The sequence below is a fragment of the Apteryx rowi genome, unplaced genomic scaffold (genome assembly GCF_003343035.1).
Source record: "Apteryx rowi isolate R43461 unplaced genomic scaffold, aptRow1 scaffold_70, whole genome shotgun sequence".
Classification (NCBI taxonomy): Eukaryota; Metazoa; Chordata; class Aves; order Apterygiformes; family Apterygidae; genus Apteryx; species Apteryx rowi.
In genome coordinates this window covers 1081806-1103922 of record NW_020450983.1, presented here as the reverse complement: position 1 = coordinate 1103922, position 22117 = coordinate 1081806, and the positions used below count along the sequence as shown (strand labels likewise).

The window sequence follows — 22117 nt, the reverse complement described above, 5'->3', positions numbered from 1 at the left end:
TCCTCCCTTCCTCCCTTCCTCCCTTCCTCCCTTCCTCCCTTCCTCCCTTCCTCCCTTCCTCCCTTCCTCCCTTCCTCCCTTCCTCCCTTCCTCCCACAGTAGCACTGCCTTTGCATACATGTAGCAGTATGAGCTTGTGAATTAAGGCAGAATAAGGCAATGCTGTAGAGCAGCTCCATGCATCAAAGTTCAAACTCTGCTACCACTACAGTGAGCATATGGCCAGACTTTTGTGGATCTTTTTTTCCATAGTCTGTTGTATAGTAGTGATATTCCATGCTTCCCTTGTTCATGTGACTTTTTTTTTTTTTCCTCCTGCAGTTGGTTATATTCTGGGCACTAAATGAAGGTGTTGCCAGGCAGTTTGACTCCTTCAGAGATGGATTTGAATCTGTCTTCCCCCTCAGTCATCTTCAGTATTTCTATCCTGAGGAGGTTGGTAAATGTGTTCTGAACTGATGCTGTTATGCCTTATGACTGTGTGTATAGACAGTCTGGATACTGTGTGGTCCTAACACAAATAGGCTAATTGCATGTATGATGCATAGTAGTACAATTCAGTCCTTTGCATACTTAAATGTTTGAGATTGTGTTCAGTAGCAGTTCATTTTGATGCTTCTATTATGAAGAGCTCAGTTTCCTGTAAAATCGAGTATAACCAGCTCTTTCCAGAAGAATGCTTCAATTTTATGTTCAGGCTCTATATTGGTATGGAAGCTGAACCTAATTCCTTGTATTGCAGTTCCTCTTAGTAGCTGCAGATACAGCTGTGGATGTTACTTGGACATTCTATGGAGGGGAAAAAAAAGCTTTTTAACAAGAACAGAGGAAGAAGGAGCAAAGAATAGGATAGTTTGTCTTGATGTCTGGTTCTCACCACCCACCAAATCAAATTTTGTAAAATTCTTACTCTTATATGGACTGAATTGAGACAAGGTTCTGTTTGGACTAGAAATGAGATTGTTTTATTATTCTGCCTGCCTTTGGGGAGCTTATTTGAATACTGTGGTTCCTAGGTTTTGTTTACTGTCATAAACTTGCACCTTTAACTTCATGAAGGAATGTTAAGTGCCTAGTGAAACAGTGTGTTAGCYAAGTCTTCAAGTTATCTTTTTTTCTTGATGCTTTGTAATGTTAGGGTCTCTTAAAAACAGGGTCCTGCAGCTGCTTATCTTGATTCTTTTGTATGCCTTTCTGTTGGTACTTCAAAGAGTACCACCACCTGTTTTTCTGCAACAAATCTAAGACCACTAAAGAATGTGAATACTTTATATAGTCTGTTTCCTAAAGGTCTTAACCAGATTTCTCTTTTTCGTCGTGCAAATGATGCTGTACTCTGTTCTGTTGCATGGTTGGTGACATGGTTTGATGCTTGCTGCTTCTTAGAAATGTTAAAATGCTGATGCTAGTCCATTGCGAATTTATAAATTCAGTTGACCTAAATTAAGGAATAGGAGTAGAGTAGTCTGAGATATAAGATCTTTTCTTTAGTAGGACTTAAGTGTGAGATCTAGAGCTCTGCTGGTCATGTATCAGACCACTTGAACCTTTGTACAAACCATTCCTCAGTAATTATAAAAAAAACTTGTAAAATTATTTTGTTCATGTATGGAATGGCTAGGTGTGTCAAACTTCTATTTTTATTAAGATCTGGGCTTTACAACTTTTGTATCCTGGAAGGACACTCTTGGAAGCTTTCATGTTTCAGCTTTAGCCTGTCAGCTTTGCTTGTCCAAGTGCCATAAGAAGAACAGGCAAAGTAAGCTAAGCTGAAGTACAAAGCTACTATCTAAAAGATATCTCTGCCTAACGATTTATTTTACTTTGTTATTTGAAAGAAGAGACCAGGTTCTAAAAAGCAAGTGTAAACACTTCATTCTCCCCATTCCCCCAGATTTCTTCAAAATTATGAAATAGTTCCAAAAAGTTAAGGCATTTTTGGTCTGCTAGTGTAAATTACTTTGGAGGATTGTCTCTGTTCTCCAAGAGATGCATTCAGTGTCGCTAACTTCCGCATGTGGTAATGGACTGCACGCAAAAGCAGATTCAGGTAGTGAGGCTGTCATTGGGATGAAGGTATTACATTTGAAGAACTTGGGGAGGTTGCATGGGATGACTGAGGTAGATTCGCAGCAAACCATTCCAGAAAGTAGACTGCTGTAGTAGTAATCAGAATATGCAGTATTCATTCTGCATCACTTTTAAAGGGAGGGGAAAAAAATTCCTTGTTTTTAAATTTTATAGCTGGAGCAGCTCTTGTGCGGCAGTAAAACGGACACTTGGGATGCAAAGACATTGATGGAATGTTGCAGGCCAGATCATGGTTATACACATGACAGGTAACATGGTGTTGGTCTTGTTAAAAATAAATATTCGCACTAGAAACATGCATCTGAATAATTTTATATCCCTGTCACTCAAATGGCATTCAGTATTATATGAAATTTATTTGAAAATGGCCTTTCTAATGTTTAACTGAATATAAATCTGATGCAATTATTTTAACCATAAACAAAATAATAAAAGCTGTCTTTCTTTTCCTCTTTAGTCGAGCAGTGAAGTATCTCTTCGAAATTCTCAGTAGTTTTGATAGTGAGCAGCAAAGACTGTTCCTTCAGTTTGTGACCGGTAGCCCCAGACTGCCTGTAGGAGGTAGGTTTTGTTATTAATACATTGCTATATATGAAATCAGTACTACTAATGCATGTCAGAATAAGTGGAGTATTTCAGTAAAGGCAAAAGTTACTTATCTGTATATTTGTATTGGAGCCTCATACTTGTCTGACACTTTTAGTTATAGAAGTGGCTGAGTGGACTCCAAATAGAATTATCTTATGAACTTTGCATTAATCTCAAGACTTTTCAAATGATTCTCTCTCATGGTTTAATTCATGTTACCAGATAACCTACTATAGGGCAAAGAATAGTTCAAACTTCTCTTTTTAAAAAAAAGAACAAAAAACCCCACCATCTTGTGTTCCTTGGCTAGAAGCATATGCTGTAAATTATGACAACAGCAAAATGATGTAGTGCTTCCTGGAAACAAACTTACTATGTTTTTTTTATTTTTCTAGAACAGAGACAGTATGAGCATAGTGATAAACCTTCATTACGTCCCTTTTAAATTTCAGAATTTAGAAAAGAGGCAGTGAGGAAAACTGAGGAATTTGTCTTTTGGCTTTGCTAGATATTGGCTCTGCTGCATTAATATGAATATATTTAATCCTGAAGTGTTAAATTTTTAGAGCATACTTCTTACCATGTTCTTAGCTGAATGTTTTTGCAAATAAAAAAGAAATTTATGCATCTATTCCATTACTTACATTCTCTGTTTTACCCACTTAAAGGAAGAACTAACATTGTAGGAAGGAATTGATTTTAGAGAAGGGGTTGATTTTAAAAAAAAATGAGAAAGTGCAGACAGGATTGAGGAGTAGGAGTGTAAAAACCTTAGCTGTAGGGAAAAAAAGAGGTACAAATGTGGTGACAAAAGTCAGATAACTTCCAAGTATCTTTAAAAAAAAAAAAAAAAAAAGTAAAAGTTTCTGTTCTCATGCACAAATATTATTCTGGGAATAGGATTTTTTTTTACTCATAAAGAACCCAGAATTTAAAAATAGACCTGTCTAGTTTTCCCGAGATGAATAAGAAGGAAATAAAATAATCAGAGGATTTCCAGTATTTTTTTAGCTTGCCATATGGCATTGTGAAGCCATATGAGGAAAAGTTTAAAAGTAGAGCTTTTCTGAGCAGTCACTTAATGAGGGCACGTGCTTCTGTCACTGTCGGATTAATGCAGTGTTAATTGTGGCTTTTCAGGAAGAATGCTCTTATTCTGAATCTCTCTTCTCATTAATAGGCTTCCGAAGTTTGAATCCTCCATTGACAATTGTACGCAAGACATTCGAGTCTACAGAAAATCCAGATGACTTCTTGCCCTCAGTAATGACTTGTGTGAACTATCTCAAATTGCCGGACTATTCAACTATTGAGATAATGCGTGAAAAACTCTTGATAGCTGCAAGAGAAGGGCAGCAGTCATTCCATCTTTCCTGATCACAATGAAAAATGCAATGTCTGCCTGTTACAGCAAAAGAGAAAATCATGATTCTTTTCTAAATGTATCACCTGAGTCAAGGAAACGTGTTACGCCTTCTTGTTGTAGAAAAACGGCTTGCAGATTATAAACAAAGACACTTGGTTGATATTCATTAAAGGCCCCCATGGACTTAAAGTGATCAGGCCCTAAAAAGTTGTTGTGACAAGGTTTCTTTAGCAAGTTCTTGTTTAAATTATCATTTATTTGATGAGTGAAGTTTTTAACTTGCTTTGCTGTGTGAAATTTAAAAAGGGATGTTTTTCCAGGCTGGAACAATAAATGTCGCTGTGCAGTTTAATACTGGGCTGTGTGTATCCATCTAGCTAAGTCTGAAGTTTTTCCTCCAAAGACAACTTTTGTACATAAGTACAGAAATTAAAATACACCATGTATTTGACGAATCTAGTTTAGTAGACTAGTTCTGTGTACCCTCACCTGCCTCTAATTTTACCCATCCTCATGTATTGTCTGATGTGCAATTCACTTGGTTCTTTTTGTGTGCAACATTCAACAATTGTTATGTTTTGGTTAGCATGGGCATTTACTGCTCCATGCCTTTTTTTCTCTGATTAAGATAATTTAAATTTTACTGAAATCAAATATATATTGTCAATATAATTCAGCCTTTGTAACTAGGTAGAACCTTTCTTATAGCTTAGTTTTACTGTAGTGGTAGGATATACTGGTGACAGTCTTTACCAGGTGACGCTCTAGAGCTGTTTACACAGTGATTCAGGCAGCAAAAGCCTCTTACTAGAGGCAAGGAAGAATTCATTTCTTTTGTGTAGTTGAAGTCCAACAGCTTGGGCTGGCCAGTGTTGTATTGTGGTAAGGCCAGAGCATTTCGAATTGATGTAAAGTTTTTTAAAAGACAAATTCGCTGTTTCATTCCCTGTTCAAGTAAACAATTTTCTTGTTTTTGATCTAAGTTCCTGGTTACTTTTGTAGTTTTTTTCTTTTCTTTTTCTTTTTTTTTTTTCCTCCTCCCAGCGCTAGCTTGGAACAAACAGTTCAGCCTTTGTCTTTTGACACAGATAAAGCACCTGTAAGCAATGCTCTGTCCAACTGTTTTATGTGCTGATTTCTCAAATCTGCAATAATTTACTTCATCAGGTTAATGTTTTTACCTGAATATAAATAAAAAAAGTTTGCTTCACCTTTTTGTTCATAGTTTTGTACTGTATACATAAAGTTCAATTGTGTAAATTACTGTAATGCAAGTAAATCATCCTGAATCTACTTGGCTAACAGCCTGCAACTGGTGGATGATTTACTGCTAAAACAAGACCTTATAAGACCTCCAACTTAAAGGGAAATTTTTTTCCTTTCTATGGGTTTAAAAAAAAAAAAGGGCGATTACAAATCATCCTGAGATGTACATGCTATATAGTTCATCTCTATAAAAATGTGATAGTTAATTACTTTTATTCAACTTTGAGAAATCAAAATTCATTTCAGTGCTTAGTAATTGTTAAATTCTGGCTAATCAGGCTAGTATTTCCCCTAAACTAACAATAACAGGTTTTCTTTTATCTAGCTGAAGAACTTGTACTTTCAGAATATGTATTTCAATACATGTAATGGACATTCTTACAGTGAACATTCACAGAAGTACATGCGGTTGCTCATACCAGTGCCACTGAAATGTAATGCAGATCTGTCTGAGCATGAGTAGAATGTGAAATCCTTGCACAAAGAACCTGATAACTGAACAGTTCACTACCGTATTAAAACTGAATGAAGGCGCTTCACACTGTACCTATAATAATGGTAGTGCACAGTGCGGCGTAGTTTTCATAAAACTTAAGGCAGTGTTTAAATGATGGACTGGTGTTTAAATTGTTCTGATAACTTGATCAAACTGAGCACAAAGACATGTTTATAGTGTTTGGATAGCAATTTGTTCATTTTTTAAGGTTCTATATTTTAAAAAAACTGACTTGTGTAAAAAAAGAAAAAAAAAACTAATATTTTGTATTAAAATATCATGTGTATTGATATTTTTTTACCCATGTTGTCTCCCTCCAGAATCTGGCTTTCATTGACTTTGAGGTGTTTTCAAATTTGAAATAGCCATTTGTGTAACTCCATTTCAGTGGGAAAGTAAGTTGTTGGTATACCTAGTTCCTTTTGGAGGGGAGGAATGCCTGTTTAAAAAGGAAGGAAAAAAACAATTACCTCTCATGGCAATTGATTTGCTATCCTGGCTGTCATCTTCAGCATGACCAAGGATATATTTAGCCTGAAAAGTGAATTTAACCCTTCTGGGGGGGGCACTTTTTTTTCCCCAGCTTCAAGTGCTTTAGCAGATCAGTTTGCATGGCTTAACTTGCTTCTTTTTTCCTACAAGCAGAAACATAATACCTAGGAGTACTTGAGAACTAGGGGAGCGGTAGGGCAGGAGGCTAGGGATTCCTCCTCCTGAGGAACTCTGAATGAAAAGTTCACTCAAATTAAATGAAGGTGTGTTCAGATGCCTGCTAATGACTAGCCCTCAGAAGCATGGGTAGACTACTTGGTACTGAACTGCTTTGTATATCTTTATATCAGGATAAAGTATTATTTTTTGAAAATAGAGGCTTTTTTAAAATGGTGAAACAACTGGTTTTAGAGAACACTGTTTGGACATAAGTTGCTATTTTGGATGAGTTTTGCATCTTTCTGAATTAACAAGAGCAGCAAAAGTTAATTCATGAGAAGGTGACTATCCAAGCACAGATAGCTGCTACTTCTGTGGTGATTTTTGTTAAACGTTTGTTTTATACAGAAATCTTTTGTATAAGGAACATTTAAGTATTGTAGATAAAATCCAAGCTCTCAGCCACATTTGACATGACTCATTATGTTGTAGTGCTTTTTTTTCCCCTTCATATTCTGTAGGAAGGTGTACAAGAAACAATTCCAAGTATGTGTAAAATCCCCATGCCCAGTGCCAAAGCTTGATCAGATAGTAAAATTTTCATATGCAGACTTACTGCATAATTTAGCTGTCTAGATTCTCCCTTCTTTCCCTAGAGCATGTTTGTTTTTTTGTTTTTTCTACTTGCTTTCCCTTATTGAGCTGTCCTCTACTTAAATACGAATGCCCAAGAACAAGGAATGATGAAATACCAAGTGCCTGGATCACTTTGGTTCTGCCCTTTTATTCCTGCCACTGCTTGGAGGTAGGTCTGTCACCTGCAGAGTTTCTGGGGTCTGTTCCACCTAAATACCTGGCTGAAGACAGGTTGCTGAAACTGTATTATTGCTTTGTCTGTAAGCACCTTAGCTTTCACAGTCAGACCATGGACATTCCCATTTCATCTTGTCTGACTTGATCAACACTAAGTCCTTTTTCCGGAATGATCCAAAAGTTTTGAAGCTTGATCACATTTTCCTTCTCTTGGGGAACGACAGAAATGAGAATAGAAGGTAGAGCAATTCCTGCCTCTAAGGTACTGCAGAGACTCCCCCCTTTTTGAAAATAAGCAAGGGGCTGCAGGTGGGGGGGGGGGGAGGGAGAAAGATGCTAGCCAGTACATGATTGAGCTAGTTACAAAAAACAACCCGTTTGCTCATCCAGCTTGAAGGGAGAATTAGGAAAGGGAAATCTGTAAAATAGTGGAGTGGTGCCTGTGCAATGGGTCCACCTGATGGACAACCTTCTCTTCCTAGGACATGGCTGTGTAGATGGGATTTCTGTTTTCTGTTAGGGTAGGTAAAGAGCAGTTTTCAGGCCTTGGTTACCTCTGTAGGGCGGGCACAGCAGATGCCGTCCTCCCTGAGAAGAGGCAGAACTTCCCCTTCAAAAACTGAAGTAACGTCGCATAAGCAAAGCAGGCTTTACAGGGTCTTCATAAAGGCCCTGTGCCTGTCTAATCATAGTCCATACTAAGAGCATGTGGGTTCAGAACATGTCAGCAACACCAGATCCCATGATCTCAGTTAGAAAAGCCTCAGCAGAGGTGCTGAGCTACCTGACTTGAGGACCAGAGATGATCCCTTTCTAAAAAATTGGACTTGCTGAGAGAACAATAAAAAGGCTGGAGGAAAAATAATCTTACTGCCAGCTGAGTCTTTCCAGGGTTGGACTCTTTTTCTCCCACTTTGCTTTCCTAGTCTCCTGATAGCTTGAGTGGAAAAACCTCTATGCTGTGTTTACCAATTTCTAAGGAAAGTCCTCTCCTTTCTGTGATCCTGCAGGAATTTCAGAGCTGCATGCTCTCAGCTTGCTGTGTCTCTCACAACTCATTGTGCTGCTTAATATCTTTTCTCAGGTGAATGTAGTCAAGCTGCCCCAAGAGTCACCTCACCTAAGTGCTCCACCTGACGCACAGCACAACAGTTGGCATCAGCTGCCTAGTCACTTGCTTTTTAGCAGAACACTGATGCATGTTTATACAGCAAATAGGAAGCAAATTTATTAGTTATATTGTCTATGGCTAACAGCAGCTAGCTCAAAGAATAAATGCTTCAGTGGCCTGAAGACGTAGAAGAAGTTTAAAGGGATAACATATCATTGTCTGCTGATACTGATAAGTGCATGTATTGATCTGACATCAAGCTCCTTTGGAGGCGGAGGAGAAGCAGATCTTGGGTCTCTTTCTTTGCTGTGTGCGTTTGGGGATCGCTGGTGAAATCTCAAGCCATAAATAGAAGAATTAAAAAGCAGAGGGGGGTAGAAAAATGGAAGATGTATCCAGTATTTCAAGGCATTAGATTAAAAAAGGTCCTGATAAATCTTGCTCTAGCTATAAGAGCCATTGTTGGTAGTAACTTCTGCAAACCTGGTATTTATTTAAAAACAAACAAACAAAAAAAACCCCTCCCAAATTCAAAAGAAAAGGGGGAGGGAGAATTCCTAAATCCTGTGCCATCTTCCTATAGTGAAGAAGGAAACTGTCCAGTTCAAGCTATAAGCAGCCCATTTTGGGGGGGGACCCAATGAACAAAAACAATGTGTGTTGTTGGTTTGTTTGTTTTTTCCCTTGACTACATTTAACTTGTTTAATAGACAGGACATGGCTATCTCTGAAACCCTATTAGAGTTATCAGGTGGATAAGCCTGTGGGGGAAAATGACTACTTGCCAAATCATTTTGTGAAACAGCAAGCACCCTGCACCCATTTTCTGAGAATGTGAATGGGAAGGAAGAGGTGCCTCTTAGCAAAGGTAAGCTTAAACGTGAGTATTTTCTTATATGTGGAAAGTCAAAACAGGTTGATGCTGTGGATGTATTTAAAAATGATGTAGTTATTCCATCTAAATAGCTACTTCCCAAATATACAACTGACAGGAAAATGGAGAGAAAAGTTTGAGATTTCATTAACTGTCTATACAGCACTTAGAGCTGCTGTATGCTTTAAAGTGTCCTGGATGGTAGGATCCTATTGCAAGGGAAAGTAGGGAATTTCCAGACTTTCACCCTAGTCTGAAAAGTTACTAGAATAAACTAGCAGCAGAATTTGTGTCAAATAGCTAACTAAATTCAACAAAATTTTGTTTTGTGGCATTCAATTCAGTAGCTAAATATTATGGATGCATATTTCTGCTTTGCAGGAGCCTGTCCTCCTGTTCTTCTGTTCCCCTTTCTTCCTATGGCCTCTTGTAGCTATTTCATATGGTGGATGAGGTTGTATTTTGAAGTTCTCTGGTGTAATTGTTTGACAGAATCGGGGTACGTTTCATAGATCTTTGGTAACTTTGTAAGCAAAGCCCATGCTTTCAGAGAAGACAGCAACCTTACCTGATGCTTTATAGTGAGTTAGAAACAGATTATGGGGGAAAGAACAGAATGTAGTTAAACTAAAATCTTGTCCGGGTTAGGAGGCCCCTCAGCTATAGATGATTGGAAATGGAGAGAATACTTTGAGTAAATATCAGATGTTGTGTTGCTCTTTCTTTAGCCATCCAAGGTATTCTAGGCTAAATATAGGCTTGGTCTGATCCAGTGCTACAGTTCTTCTGTTCTTAAGTCTTCTTACATAGAAGAAGAAGCAGCCCCCTTTGGCAGGCGGATGATGCAGGCAGTGATCCAGAAGCAGTTAGCCAGTCTAGGAGGTGGGCCTTTTTTTCCCCCCAACCTTTTTCTCACTTTTTTTCCACAGATCATTGCTTCTCCTGTGTACCGAAATCATGAAGACTTTGGTTTAATCTCTTTCTTGAAGTCAGCATTTCCCACGGTTCTGTCCTCTGTAGTATGCTTCTTAAACAAAAAGCAGTATTTACATTTTATATCTTCACTTAGTGGAACAGCATGCTTAATTTACTGACAAGTACTGATGTTACTGTTACAAATCATTCAGAAAGGTTTCACACAGCTTGTTATTCCTTTGGTGTGAAAGGCAGCAAGCCTTATTTTGGGACACTGGAAGTCTAAATGGTATTCAAAAGAGGGGAAAAAAAATCTCTTTATAATGGTTATCTAACTGCAAAATTATCCCATCTTTAGCAACACTGAAATCTAAGGCTGGTAATTTCTAACTTAGCGGCCAACAGATCAGCTTCTTCCAGTAGATTAGAAATTAAAGGTAAAGGGAGCAGTACCTGGCCAGAGAGCAGTTCTGCTAAAAGGACTTGAAGGTCTTGTTGGCAGCAAGCCAACCCTGGGTCAGCAGTGTGCCCTGGCAGCAACGAAGGCCAACAGCATCCCGGGCTGCCTGAGAAGGAGCACAGCCAGGAGATCAAGGGAAGGGATTATCCCCCTTCACTTCATATCCCCAGAGAGGTTATGCAGCCTCCATCCCTGGAGGTTTGCAAGACCTAAATGGATAAACCTGTTTGTTTTACTAAAATATGTTGCAATGTTACAATCAGCTGGCTCTCTTCAGAATTTTAAATCAAAACTCCATGTGTGCATTTACTAAGGACTGAGAATGAAAAAGTTGATGTACATCTTGAGTCTTGCACTGTTCCATATTACATCAATTTAAATAACTTCAAAAGGAAAAATTCATGTGTAGAAAAAGGATTTTCTAAATTTTCCAAAAAAGTGAATGGTAGTGACAAGGGTTGTCTCTGTTGCAGTTGCAGGTCATGACCAATCTTCAGCTTCATAGGACTCTGCTTCAACTGACAGGAAACTGCAGGGCCTTATATTGCTTCTCCTTCCCTTTCTTAAAAGGATTTAAACATTCAAAAGTTTTTCTGGCATCTTACTGCCATTTTTAATATTTAGTGAAGTGGCAATTTAGGTGTGTTCAGAAGCTGTTATGTCCCTGTGTTTCTCTCTCTCTCTCTCTCTCTCTCTCTCTCTCTCTCTCTCTCTCTCTCTCTCTCTCTCTCTCTCTCTCTCCCAGCAGAGAACCAGTCATCTCCAGGTTCTTCCAGAATAAGTGGTTGACATGATTTGAGAATGATTATGGAGATCCTGTAATTCCATATACAGAATTTTCTAGGAAGAGCAGTTCTCACAAAAATAGCATCCTGAAAACTGCCTAAAATTAGGTAGTAAACTACCTACACATTAGGTAGAAAAAGGGGTGTGGAACTCAAAAGATTGGAAAAAGTTCTATTCCCATTCCATATGTGAATTTGAAAAGTTAGTGTTAATAGACAGAGTGACTACAATAGTGGTGTATATATCCATGTTGCATATCCATTGCGTTACATAATTAATCTCCTCTTTTACAGTGCTCTTGGCTAATTTTCAGCAATGTTTATCTGCGAAATGAATCTTCTATCAGGAGCTCACAGTGCAGTTTACAAACAGATTAATTTAGCCTTGATCCTGTGAAATTTATGGGCAAAGGCACATAGAATTGATGCTATTTGATATCTGATGCACATTTTTCTGAGAGCACTGTACATTACAGCTCTCAACAACATTTGATGTTGGTTTTGGCATCTGTGTGATGCCTGATAATTTGACTTGATATAGATCATGCATGCCCATGACAACTTAAACAGAGAAAGGTGTTGGAAGAAGCTGGCTGTTAGCTGAGATCAAGTAGGACTTCACTTCATGTTGTATTGGTTATTTGGTTAGAGGTATTTATGGATTCACCAAGCAATCTTCATTAATGCGGTTTTAGAGAAAAACATTTGTCTTCAGGAATAACAGTGAAAAAAACAATAAAAGGTGTTAAAGTTAGAAAGGTAGCATATTATAAGAAGAATACATATGCTTCATGACCTAACAAAGCTGGCACTTAAAGATAGCTACTTTCTGATGTACAGACTCTTCTCTAATAGCATTGATCTTTTAGATATGATATTTACCTCTTTTAAAAGTAAAAGTAGTACCATAGGTAATGTACAAGAGAAGTTGCAATAGGTAGGCAGAATGGACAACTTCACAACAAATTCTCCAACTTAAATGTGGAAGTCTTAGTAATAAAATATGGGGAGATTGTACAGTACAAACTTTATATAACTATGCATTACTTTCATCTTCTGTTATCCTTGTTATTGTTGCTAAATTCGTTATATGTTACAACTGCTGTCCCCAGTCTTAGTCTCCTATTTTTCTCCTTTCACAGCTTATTTTTCAGTAATCTTACCACACATTCAGTTGCTACCTTCATGCTAATGATTTGTAAATCATAGTATACCATATACAGGGCATAGATCTTTTCTGTGCTGGAGCAGACTATTTCTGACCAAATTCCAGTCTTGGCCTAACACTACTGATGGCCAGATGTTTAATATTCGTATGTCCCAGGCAAGGCTCTCAATCATTCTTCTAAGTATCTTTTCTTTTTTTTTTTTTTTTTTTTGATTCCCAGTCTGTACAGTCAATACAACCAATTCTCCCTGTCAGCCTGGCCACAAAATTAGATTCTACCATCCATACTGGATCTAAATGTGCTGATACTTTCTGCTTAACAGATCCTCTTCTATCCACATACATGTTTCAAAGATGTATCATATCCATGACATAACTGGCATCTTTGTTTAAAATTTCATTTTATCACTGACAAAAGACAACTTTGTGTATCCATGTTCAGAGGACAGCTATCCAGATCACTTTTAATCTACTGCTTTGCTTGTACAACCATCTGTTCATATTTATCTCATAGCTACCTTTTCTCAACTACATCAGTATAAAGTTCTTGTCTCTCCGTGGTCCAGATGAGAACCTTTGTTCCCTCTCCTGTTCTTCATCTTGCATCTGTACATATTCTTAAATTACCTTGGCCACCTTCAAATTCATGTCATGATGGTTGATATTGTCTCCTTTGTGCTGTGTCATCTTTCTGTAATCCCTGGCTCTCCTCTCCTGTGCTTTGATGGCAAGTTTTTCATAATAGGGAGCTTTTTTGTTCTTTCTATGTACAGCATCAGACAGAATGTGGTTGCAAGTACAGTGAACTGTACTCTGAACTGTTACCCATTTTGTAGCTGGGAGCAAAAAAATTGCCAGCTGCCAGGGACTTTTTTTGTGAGCTTTAAAAGAAAAAAAAAGAGAAAAAAAGGAAATCTAACCATAAAGCAATTTGATTATTACCTAAGGGAATAAATGAAATTAATAGCAATAATTTTAGCTTTTTAGAAAACTCTCAAATAGAAAAAAAAAATTTCAGTCATTTAGTAGGTGTTGACATAAATATTGTATCAAAGACACTTTGCCTTCTGTTATTTCTCTTATGAGGTCCACCTATTTGACTCTTAATCTTAAACTCATCTGTTTTCAAACTGCTGAATCAATGTGAAGATCAGAATACTATATAACAATGCCTTTTACACTTAACATTATGGTTCATATAATCTTAAGGACTGTTAAGAAATCTAGATTATAATATTCACATTGTATTATACCATATCAATAAAACCACTTTCCAAAGAGTAAATCTGCATGTTCCATTAAGGTTTTTACAGTAAAATTACTCTCAGTGTAATTATTTTTCTTACTTGGCCCAAACCATTTATAAAAGTTACCGGCAAATTCAACTTAACCATAGGGAGCTTGCCTAATTTGTCATTTAGTGGAGCTTTGTTTTACTACATGACTTTTCCCTTTAGAGCAACAAGGATTAGATGTTTTCCATTTGCTGCTAGACTGTACGCAGCAGGGATCTGTGCTGAGCTGTTGCTTTTCTAAACAGCGTGTCATTTTCTCCAGAGACTGGGCTACAGCATCTATGCAAATAGCTAAGGCTGTCAAATGCATCACATAGGCTGCTATTTCTGACAGATGCTTTTTTGTAATGAGGACTTAGTATCTTGTCTTTTTGACTATGCAGAGTATAAAAAAAATCCACGAGAGTGGAAAACCAGGCATCATGAGATTTAATTCTTGATCTATAACTAAGATTCCACTTCTGTTTGAGAACTTGTATTTGATTTAGTAAAATTACTGTTTTCTGGAAAGAAAACAAACCAAGACCTTCAAAACTCTTTCACTTCATCTGTTGCTCTAATATAATCACCTTAATCAAGTTAATGACAAATATATATATAAGAAACTTATTATAAGAACCAATTCTGGTTATAAGTTAGTTACGTCAGACCCATTTTTCTGAAAACTTATGGTTAAGATAATTTTATCTGTAGCCTAATATCTGTAAAACTAGGCACCTAAAGACAACAATTATTTGCAGATATGAATAAGAATCACATATTCAGAACAGAGAATGTTTTAAGAATTTTATACTTATAATGATGTTACACTCATACTGTCCTACAAGGCATAGCACCACTGTAACTGCAGAAATATAAAACTTAGAGTTTATGTATCTTTCTTTAAAAATCTTCAGTAAACTTCCTAATGTTAGTATCTCTGTTCCTCTGGTTTTTCATACTTAGGCCAGCTTTTTTGTAGAACTGATAATCACTGAATAAAGGAAGAGTTTGCTTTAAAGTAGGTGATGAACACCTTGACACTATCTTTTGGAAAAACAACCAGCCTCCCTGCCAAAAGCAAAAGCTTCATTTACAGAGGTACGACCTAATGGAAAAACTTGACTTGCCGAAGTTTGTAAAGCTTGACTAACTGATAAAGGTCACTTGTAACACTGTAGCGCACAACAGAAGCATATGCACTAGATATTGAGATAATTACAGACATGTATCTATAAGATGGCATGCCAAGTTTTTATTACTTAGAGTTCTCATTACTTGGACAAATAACTATGCACTAGAGACTTAAATATGTGTCTCTACTCTGGAGAATCCTTTAAGTATACATTTTTTCCTTGTTGTTTATAGACACATATACACTTAAAAAAAAGAAAAAAGAAAAAAAAGAGGTAAAGCAGAAAATGGAATATAAATAAATGATTCTGCATTTCCTATTTTGAATTATTGACCTGTTAAACCATGTAAGAGCATGAACTTTATAGCCATTTATGAAGTGAGGCAGGAAGACATCAAGAAAAAATTGTTTCTTTGCTCTTGCTCTGTTTTTATACTAGAAAATAGGATTGTATGAATAGTTGTCACTGCTGTATTAATACAAAATATGTTTTGTGTGTATGCCATAAAGATGCAAATAAGCTATTAAATGTTTTTGGTATTGTAGATTTCCATTATTTTTTTGCTGTTGTTTTCAGAAACATAAAATGTTAATATATAATATATTCATCCAGAACTAAGAGTAAACTGAGTAATTCCACCTGCTAGTGTGATAGGATCTACTAGCTGACAGAAGAAATCAGGCTGGCATATTCAAGCCACTCCCTAGGATTTTTCAGTTGAGGGTTGATATGCTCTAAATCACTTTCTGTCCGGTGATCTCAAAGACTGAATGATCCTTATACTAAGGCACAGATGACAGGTATCTATACATTGTGTGGTCAAGTCCCAAAAGACATTCAGGGCCAAGCTGATACAGCCATTCTTACATAATACTGCAGGTGGCCTAATAAACACCTACCATACAGTACATACCCTGCTATGAATAGTGAAAGCAATTAAGAATCTTTATTTCTATTTGCATTAGTAGTAAATTTCACACCAGGTCTTATAGCTAATTGTTTCCTGCAACTTATGAGTATGTGATGGTTACATAGGCTGGCATTTATTTTTTTGAAATTTTTATGGTATAAGGAAAAACCCATATAAATTTTGGCCTCTTCCCTGCACAGTTTTTAGAGGCCCATGGTAAGCTAAATACAATGCCTGTTTCGTCAGAAACAGAATTGTTAATCAGAGATAAATGCATAAAGAAAATGTATTTGGATTGATTATATACTGAGTAACAGTATATACTGAGTAACAGTGAGTGTTCATTCTGCATTGCCATGAAATGTCCATGTAGCCTATGGTGCATAAGGCTTGATAAATACAGTGACCAAAAGATGTTTAGTTCATCTAAAAGCATGTTAACAGATGGTTTTGACCATAGTGTAAAATGACCTACAGCAGTAAAAATGCTACGCAGAGGAAATTATTCTGATAGCAGATGGCTCTTTAATCTGTCAGAGAAAAGTAAAACAAGATCCAATGGATGACTGATGAAACTAGACATATTCAGATTAAAACTAAGATTTAAATTCTTGAGGAAAATATACCTAGAGTCTCCACTGCTTGCAGTCCTTAAATAAAGACTGTATACCTCTTATGCATAAATTGCAGTGTCTTTATATCTTACAATATTGACATAAAGTAACTGAGGGAGATTGATTTATGAGGGAGGCCTAATGAAAATTGTCCCCAAATTGTCTTAAAATACTATTTTGTTTTCAAAAGGTTTTGAGAAACACTGGATACAATATATAACAGGCTGTCAGTAACTCCAACCATTGACTGCATAGAACATCCACTCCCTTTGCAGATGGCACTAATACCTTGAAACTCTCAAGTTTCCTTTCCCCTAACTTTCAGTTGACATTAATAACATATATATTGCACAGTACCAAGCAGCACAAGGGTAATAATGCAGCAAATGATCTGTGTTGTGTCTGAGGCTGAAAATGTTGATCTTGAACAACTTATTTTCATTTAAACATGGAACAAGTATCAGAAAATAAACCAGTGCAATGCTCCATATTTCAGTATAAGTGCATGTAATACTGGCTTGTTTCTCACTAAGCAGTGTATAAACCATGTTTATTCTAAATTTTCACTGAATTTAGGGTCTGATTATGCTTTCTGTGGCAAGCTTTAGTATTCTTTAAGTCAGTAATCCAGAAATTTAGGATGAGTTTTCTACTTACTGCTGGCTTCCTGTAGGATGTTAGGCAAGGATCCAACTCACTCCAAGGGAGTTAGGTATCCAAACAGCTTAGGATGTGGGTTGGAGCCAGATCTGTGGCACTGGATAATAGCACTTCCCCATCTCAGTGAATGGTGGTGAGGAGGCTGTCAGTCACAATCAGCACTAAATAATTTGGAGCCTGAAGGTCCAAGCTATGAAGGAGACAATGTATCTCATGGATCCATGTTGAGTGAGATGCAGGTGTACATCTCTTATTTGAAAGAAGTGCCCAGGGAGAGAATCAAATCCTAAAGACAAGCTTGGACTTAGCCATATTCTACTACTTTAAAGTGATTTTTAGGAGAACACAGATAAAAAAAGGCAACATTTATCTGCAAATTCTGAATCTAGTGAGGGTGATGTTACTAAGGAATAAAAAAATTGAAAAGCGTGAAAGGAAATGAACACTTGAAAATGAAGGCCTGAAGGAATTATAGCATAAAGGAAAAACACACATTATCAATATTACATAAGTTCAGTTTTGTATTTGCTAGAAAATATGGTGTTGAAGCATAAACAATAAAAGCATTCTCTATTTAGGATATGTTTACTCTTGGCTGTTGTATGAGAATTACAGGTGCTGTTCCTTCATAACCACAAATCTTCAAATCTGTAGCATCATCTTTTTATTTACAGCTTGGGAAAAGAACAACAAAGATAGACATTAAAGCCTTAGAACTTCTCACTGAATTACCTTGTGACTTGCTTTTATTTCAGGTAGAGCATCTATCAAGATTTCATTTGTCCTTCTCTTCTCCTATGTACATCTTTCAATACGTGAGGTTTTCCAGGAAACCAGAATACAGACACCATGCCTTCTGACATGTGCACCTTGAAATTAATATAAATATAAAGTCAGTCATGTACTGGATATAAAAATAGTTGTTCTTTAGATATAATACTTTCTCCAAATTCTTATGGCCAAATACCTGTGCTGATAGCTGTCATATTAAGCATGTCATTTGAGCTGCTGAAACATCTATGTAAATTCTAAGATAAAGATTTAAGATAATTTTGACATTATTTAAGAGTTTGTGCTTTACATTTGTTCTATTTCAACGTAAAAATTACTGTCTGTATCAATGACAAATTATTTTTATTTTTATTTCTATTAAAATTGTAGTCACATCAGGCCATTTTTTCAAAGCCTTAGTCACAGCTTAAGAATAGAGCTGGAGACGAAATCACAAAACTTATACCATAAAATAATTAAGAGAGAATGTATTTGTGATTTAGGATTTAAGCTCTAGCTTAATTTTTAATATTTGCAGTTAGGACTTAAGCTACAGCTGTATTAGTTTCATTGATGTATAGCAGTGAACTATACATTTTTTTAAAGCTTTATCTCTGTTCAGAGCCTTAAACTGAGCTTTTCCTGTAGCCTTAACTCCCACTCCCAAACCCATGAACATCAGCCAAAGTTCCAGTGTGAACCACTTGAGTACGTAATATCAGAGGTTAGTATTCTTATTGACTTCTGTGGGCTACTGATTTATGCCTCAATTTATCAAAGTACTGAAGTACATATTAAAGCATGTGCTTCAGTACTTTGACAAATTGAGGCATAAATCATTTCAACAGTTATGTTAATATAATGTGCCTCAATAGAAACTACACACTTGGAAAAAAATAAATACATGTAAAAATATTCTGAATAAATATATTTTAAGCTTTATGAAACACGTGTGTGCACACACACACTAATAGTTCCAGTGACTGTGACAGTATAGGAACAGGGACAGGTTTGCAAACAGATTTAACTTTGGCATCTATAGGATACTGGACTGGAAATGTGATGGGCAATTTTGAAAATCTGACTCCAGTTGCATGAGTAGGATCATTCTAAGTTTCTCAGATTAAATTAAAAGCCCACTCTTTCGGTAGATTGGAAGTGAAACTTCCTGAAGTGCTTTAAAGTAGGCACAAGTCAAGCAAGAGATGAGGAAAATGTCAGGTCTGAACTCTGTGAGCCAATACTATAAAGACATGACTGCAGTCTGACCCAGAATGTGCTACAGAAAAAAATAAGAGTTCAGATACTGCTCAGAAAAGGCCCAAAACAGTAATTCTCCCATCTATAAAACTCCCTAATCTAATAACTATTAAGGAAAAAGTTAACTAATAGGAGGTGATTTTAAAAAGAAATTATTATCGTTTAGAAAATAATTCATAGCATTGTGTTTTATGGTGGACACTTAAAGGATATAACCTCCTCTTAGGAAATCATGGAGAATTTTGTTCCTCATTAAATATTTAATCAGAACAGATAAAAAATCTCTGCAAAAACTCCTATTTCAAGCCACCAGAGGATGAGTACTCCTCCATCAAAGTAAATAGTTAAGCTGTAATGTAGCTTATCTAAATAAAATATTAGATTAGTAATACAATTCAACTTATAGCAAGTATAAATGAAGACAGACAACTTGACTCCTTGTTGAATACAGAAATTAGTATTTTGTCTGTGGAAAGCTGACTATGAAATTATTTTAATTATACACATTGGAAAATTAAGATGTATAAAAAAGATACAGCATTTTGGAAAGTCACTAGCTAATTAAGTAAGCATAAGTACTTTGTGTTGTACAATAATCATTTCCTTATGAAAAGGGCATTTACAATGCAAACATTGCTTATATGTTCTGTAAAATGTGAAAGAAACTCATGTGGCATAGTTATGACCACTTTGACTCAAAATACCATGTTATGTCCAGCTTTGTTGGTTGCATTGGTTGACTGGATTATTTTTAAAGTTGTTCACCTCTGCAAATATCATGTGTTACTACGTCAACAGAATTCATTATTTGATCTAGCTGTCTTGAAATCATGTTTCCAATAATTATTTATACAGTCATAATACCTAAATGCCTCAGATATGGATCAAAATTCCATCAGGATTACTGAACCCTTAAGGGTGTGGAGTTACAAGAACAATTAAAAATAGGAGCATCTAATCTATTCAGGCATCTTGTTCTTTACAAAGGTCAGTCAGTTGGTTAATACAATATCAGCCAGGAGAACTTGAGCAAAAAGAAAGAAAGAACAGGCTTGAGAGGAGAACCTATTTTCAAATTGGCTGCGTCTGATGAATTCTACTATATTTAGAGAACTGGCTGAAACTAGCTATTAGCAACTATCTTTGACAACTTATGTGGAGGGGTGAAGATCTAGGAGACTGGAAAAGGGCAAACATTTATACTGAAAAGGAGAACAGAGAATTACAGACCAGTTGCTTTAATATCAAATGCCACAAAAAAAAGTTATTTCTGAGTACTTAGAAGACCCTGTGGACTTATCAAGAACAAATCATGTCAAATCACATTACTTTCTTGTAGGACAAGGTAACAGTTCTTGTGAATAGGACAGAAGCAACAGATAGTTATCATAACCTGACACTGGCAAGGCCTTGGCATTGCTTTCCATGACATTCTTATGAACAAAGAATTATTAAGAATAACAAATTATTAAAAGTATGTTTTTTATGGTGTAAGACAGTTGCAAAACTATTTGGAAAAAAACATACTTAAAGAACAGTAAGTAGTAGTTCAGTTCAAATTGGAAGATTGTCTTCCAAGGGCCTGTTTTTTGCTGAGAAATGGCACTTGATAATGATCAGTAAAAAAACCAAGAAGACAAACTAGTCAAATAAGTACAGCAATTTTTCTGTCTCAGCATGTGAAGGGCTCTGATGAACAAATACTGATAGAAAAAGTAACCTTAAGGAGAGGACAGTTGTAAAATACAGAAGCAACTTCATTCGAGTAAATGAGTTTAAGATTAGTTTTTTATTTGTATTACTACAGCGCCTATATGTTGTAGTAAACATCAGAACCCAGCCTTATCTGGGAATGAGGGGAATTAAATCAGATCTATTTGAGTAAACTGTGAAACCAGAATTAGGAAAACAGTAAGAACAAAACCAGCAGAGGGAGCTAGTGTGGCACAAAATATAAAACTTTAAGAGGTACGGAAGGTAAAAAAAAGAGACTCGTGAGGTAACGGAAAAAGCAATGACAGTTAATTTCAGTTTGGATGTGGGGATCTAATATTGTATCCAGGCTGCTAAAAGTTCAGATGAATTTTCAGTTCAGTTCAATTAGTATCACCAATTATTTCCGCCGATGATGCAGGTTTCAGTCTTATTTGTATAAGAAATGCAAAGGTTTATGAAAAGTGTAACACATTGCTTTCAGCGATATTATCATTCTCCTTTAATCCCGTGATAGAGATTTGAGAAGAAGTCGTTAGTTACTATAGATTTAAATACCTCACTTTTATAGTAGCAAATGAATAAAAGGTCAGAGAGTGTGGATTACCTTCATGCTGTCTGCTGACTGATGTGGAGACTGTGTATCTTAGTTATAACCAGATGCAGTAAAAAAACAAAACAAAACTCAAAAAGACTAGCAAAATACAAATCGATTTTTAAAAATCAGCCGTAGAAAATCTCAATAGGAAAAACATGGAAGTCCAATATCTATAGCTTTATTTTATTTTTTTTGTAATATGAGAACTGATGGAACCAATTTTTATGCTACTGGCTTATACTTTGGTCTTAATATAGCTTTAAGTTAACTATCAACAAATAACACAAACAGTAAATAAAAAGCAAACGGTAAGCTCTCCTGCGCAAGGACTTTCCTTCTTTTCAGGGCGCTTGTCCAGTCCAGGGCAGAGCTCGGGCTCGGCGCGCACCGAGATGCTGAGTGCTGCTATATTATCGTTTACATCCGCCACTTAAACTGCAGGCACTGAAATGCCAGGACCGTCTCTCCGGCATCTTCCGAACGCACTGCTGCGTTTGCACAACGCTTTGCTCGGCGCACGGCGCGGTTCCCTGCCAGTGCGGGGAGCGCGGCCTGCGCGGCCCGGGCGCCGCTTCCCCCGCCCGCCCCCCCGGGGGC

At 36.6% G+C, this 22117-nt stretch overlaps 1 protein-coding gene and 1 long non-coding RNA gene across 6 annotated transcripts in view; one reads left to right on the top strand and one right to left on the bottom strand.

The window, feature by feature from the left end:
- TRIP12 (thyroid hormone receptor interactor 12) overlaps positions 1 to 5255 on the top strand; it is a 64207-nt gene extending 58952 nt beyond the window's left edge. For all 5 annotated transcript variants that reach the window (XM_026087063.1, XM_026087067.1, XM_026087066.1 and 2 more), the window contains 4 exons: positions 322 to 435; positions 2245 to 2339; positions 2549 to 2652; positions 3860 to 5255. In XM_026087063.1, the coding sequence (XP_025942848.1) occupies positions 322 to 435; positions 2245 to 2339; positions 2549 to 2652; positions 3860 to 4056 (510 nt within the window). In that variant the 3' untranslated portion in view covers positions 4057 to 5255. The remainder of the gene's footprint in view (positions 1 to 321; positions 436 to 2244; positions 2340 to 2548; positions 2653 to 3859) is intronic.
- Positions 5256 to 17136: 11881 nt separating this feature from the next.
- On the bottom strand, positions 17137 to 22085 carry LOC112976138. Its single transcript, XR_003256930.1, has 3 exons — positions 21530 to 22085; positions 17911 to 18047; positions 17137 to 17368 (listed from the first exon to the last, which is right to left on the bottom strand). It is a non-coding gene; the product is annotated as an uncharacterized LOC112976138 (long non-coding RNA).
- Positions 22086 to 22117: the final 32 nt, after the last annotated feature.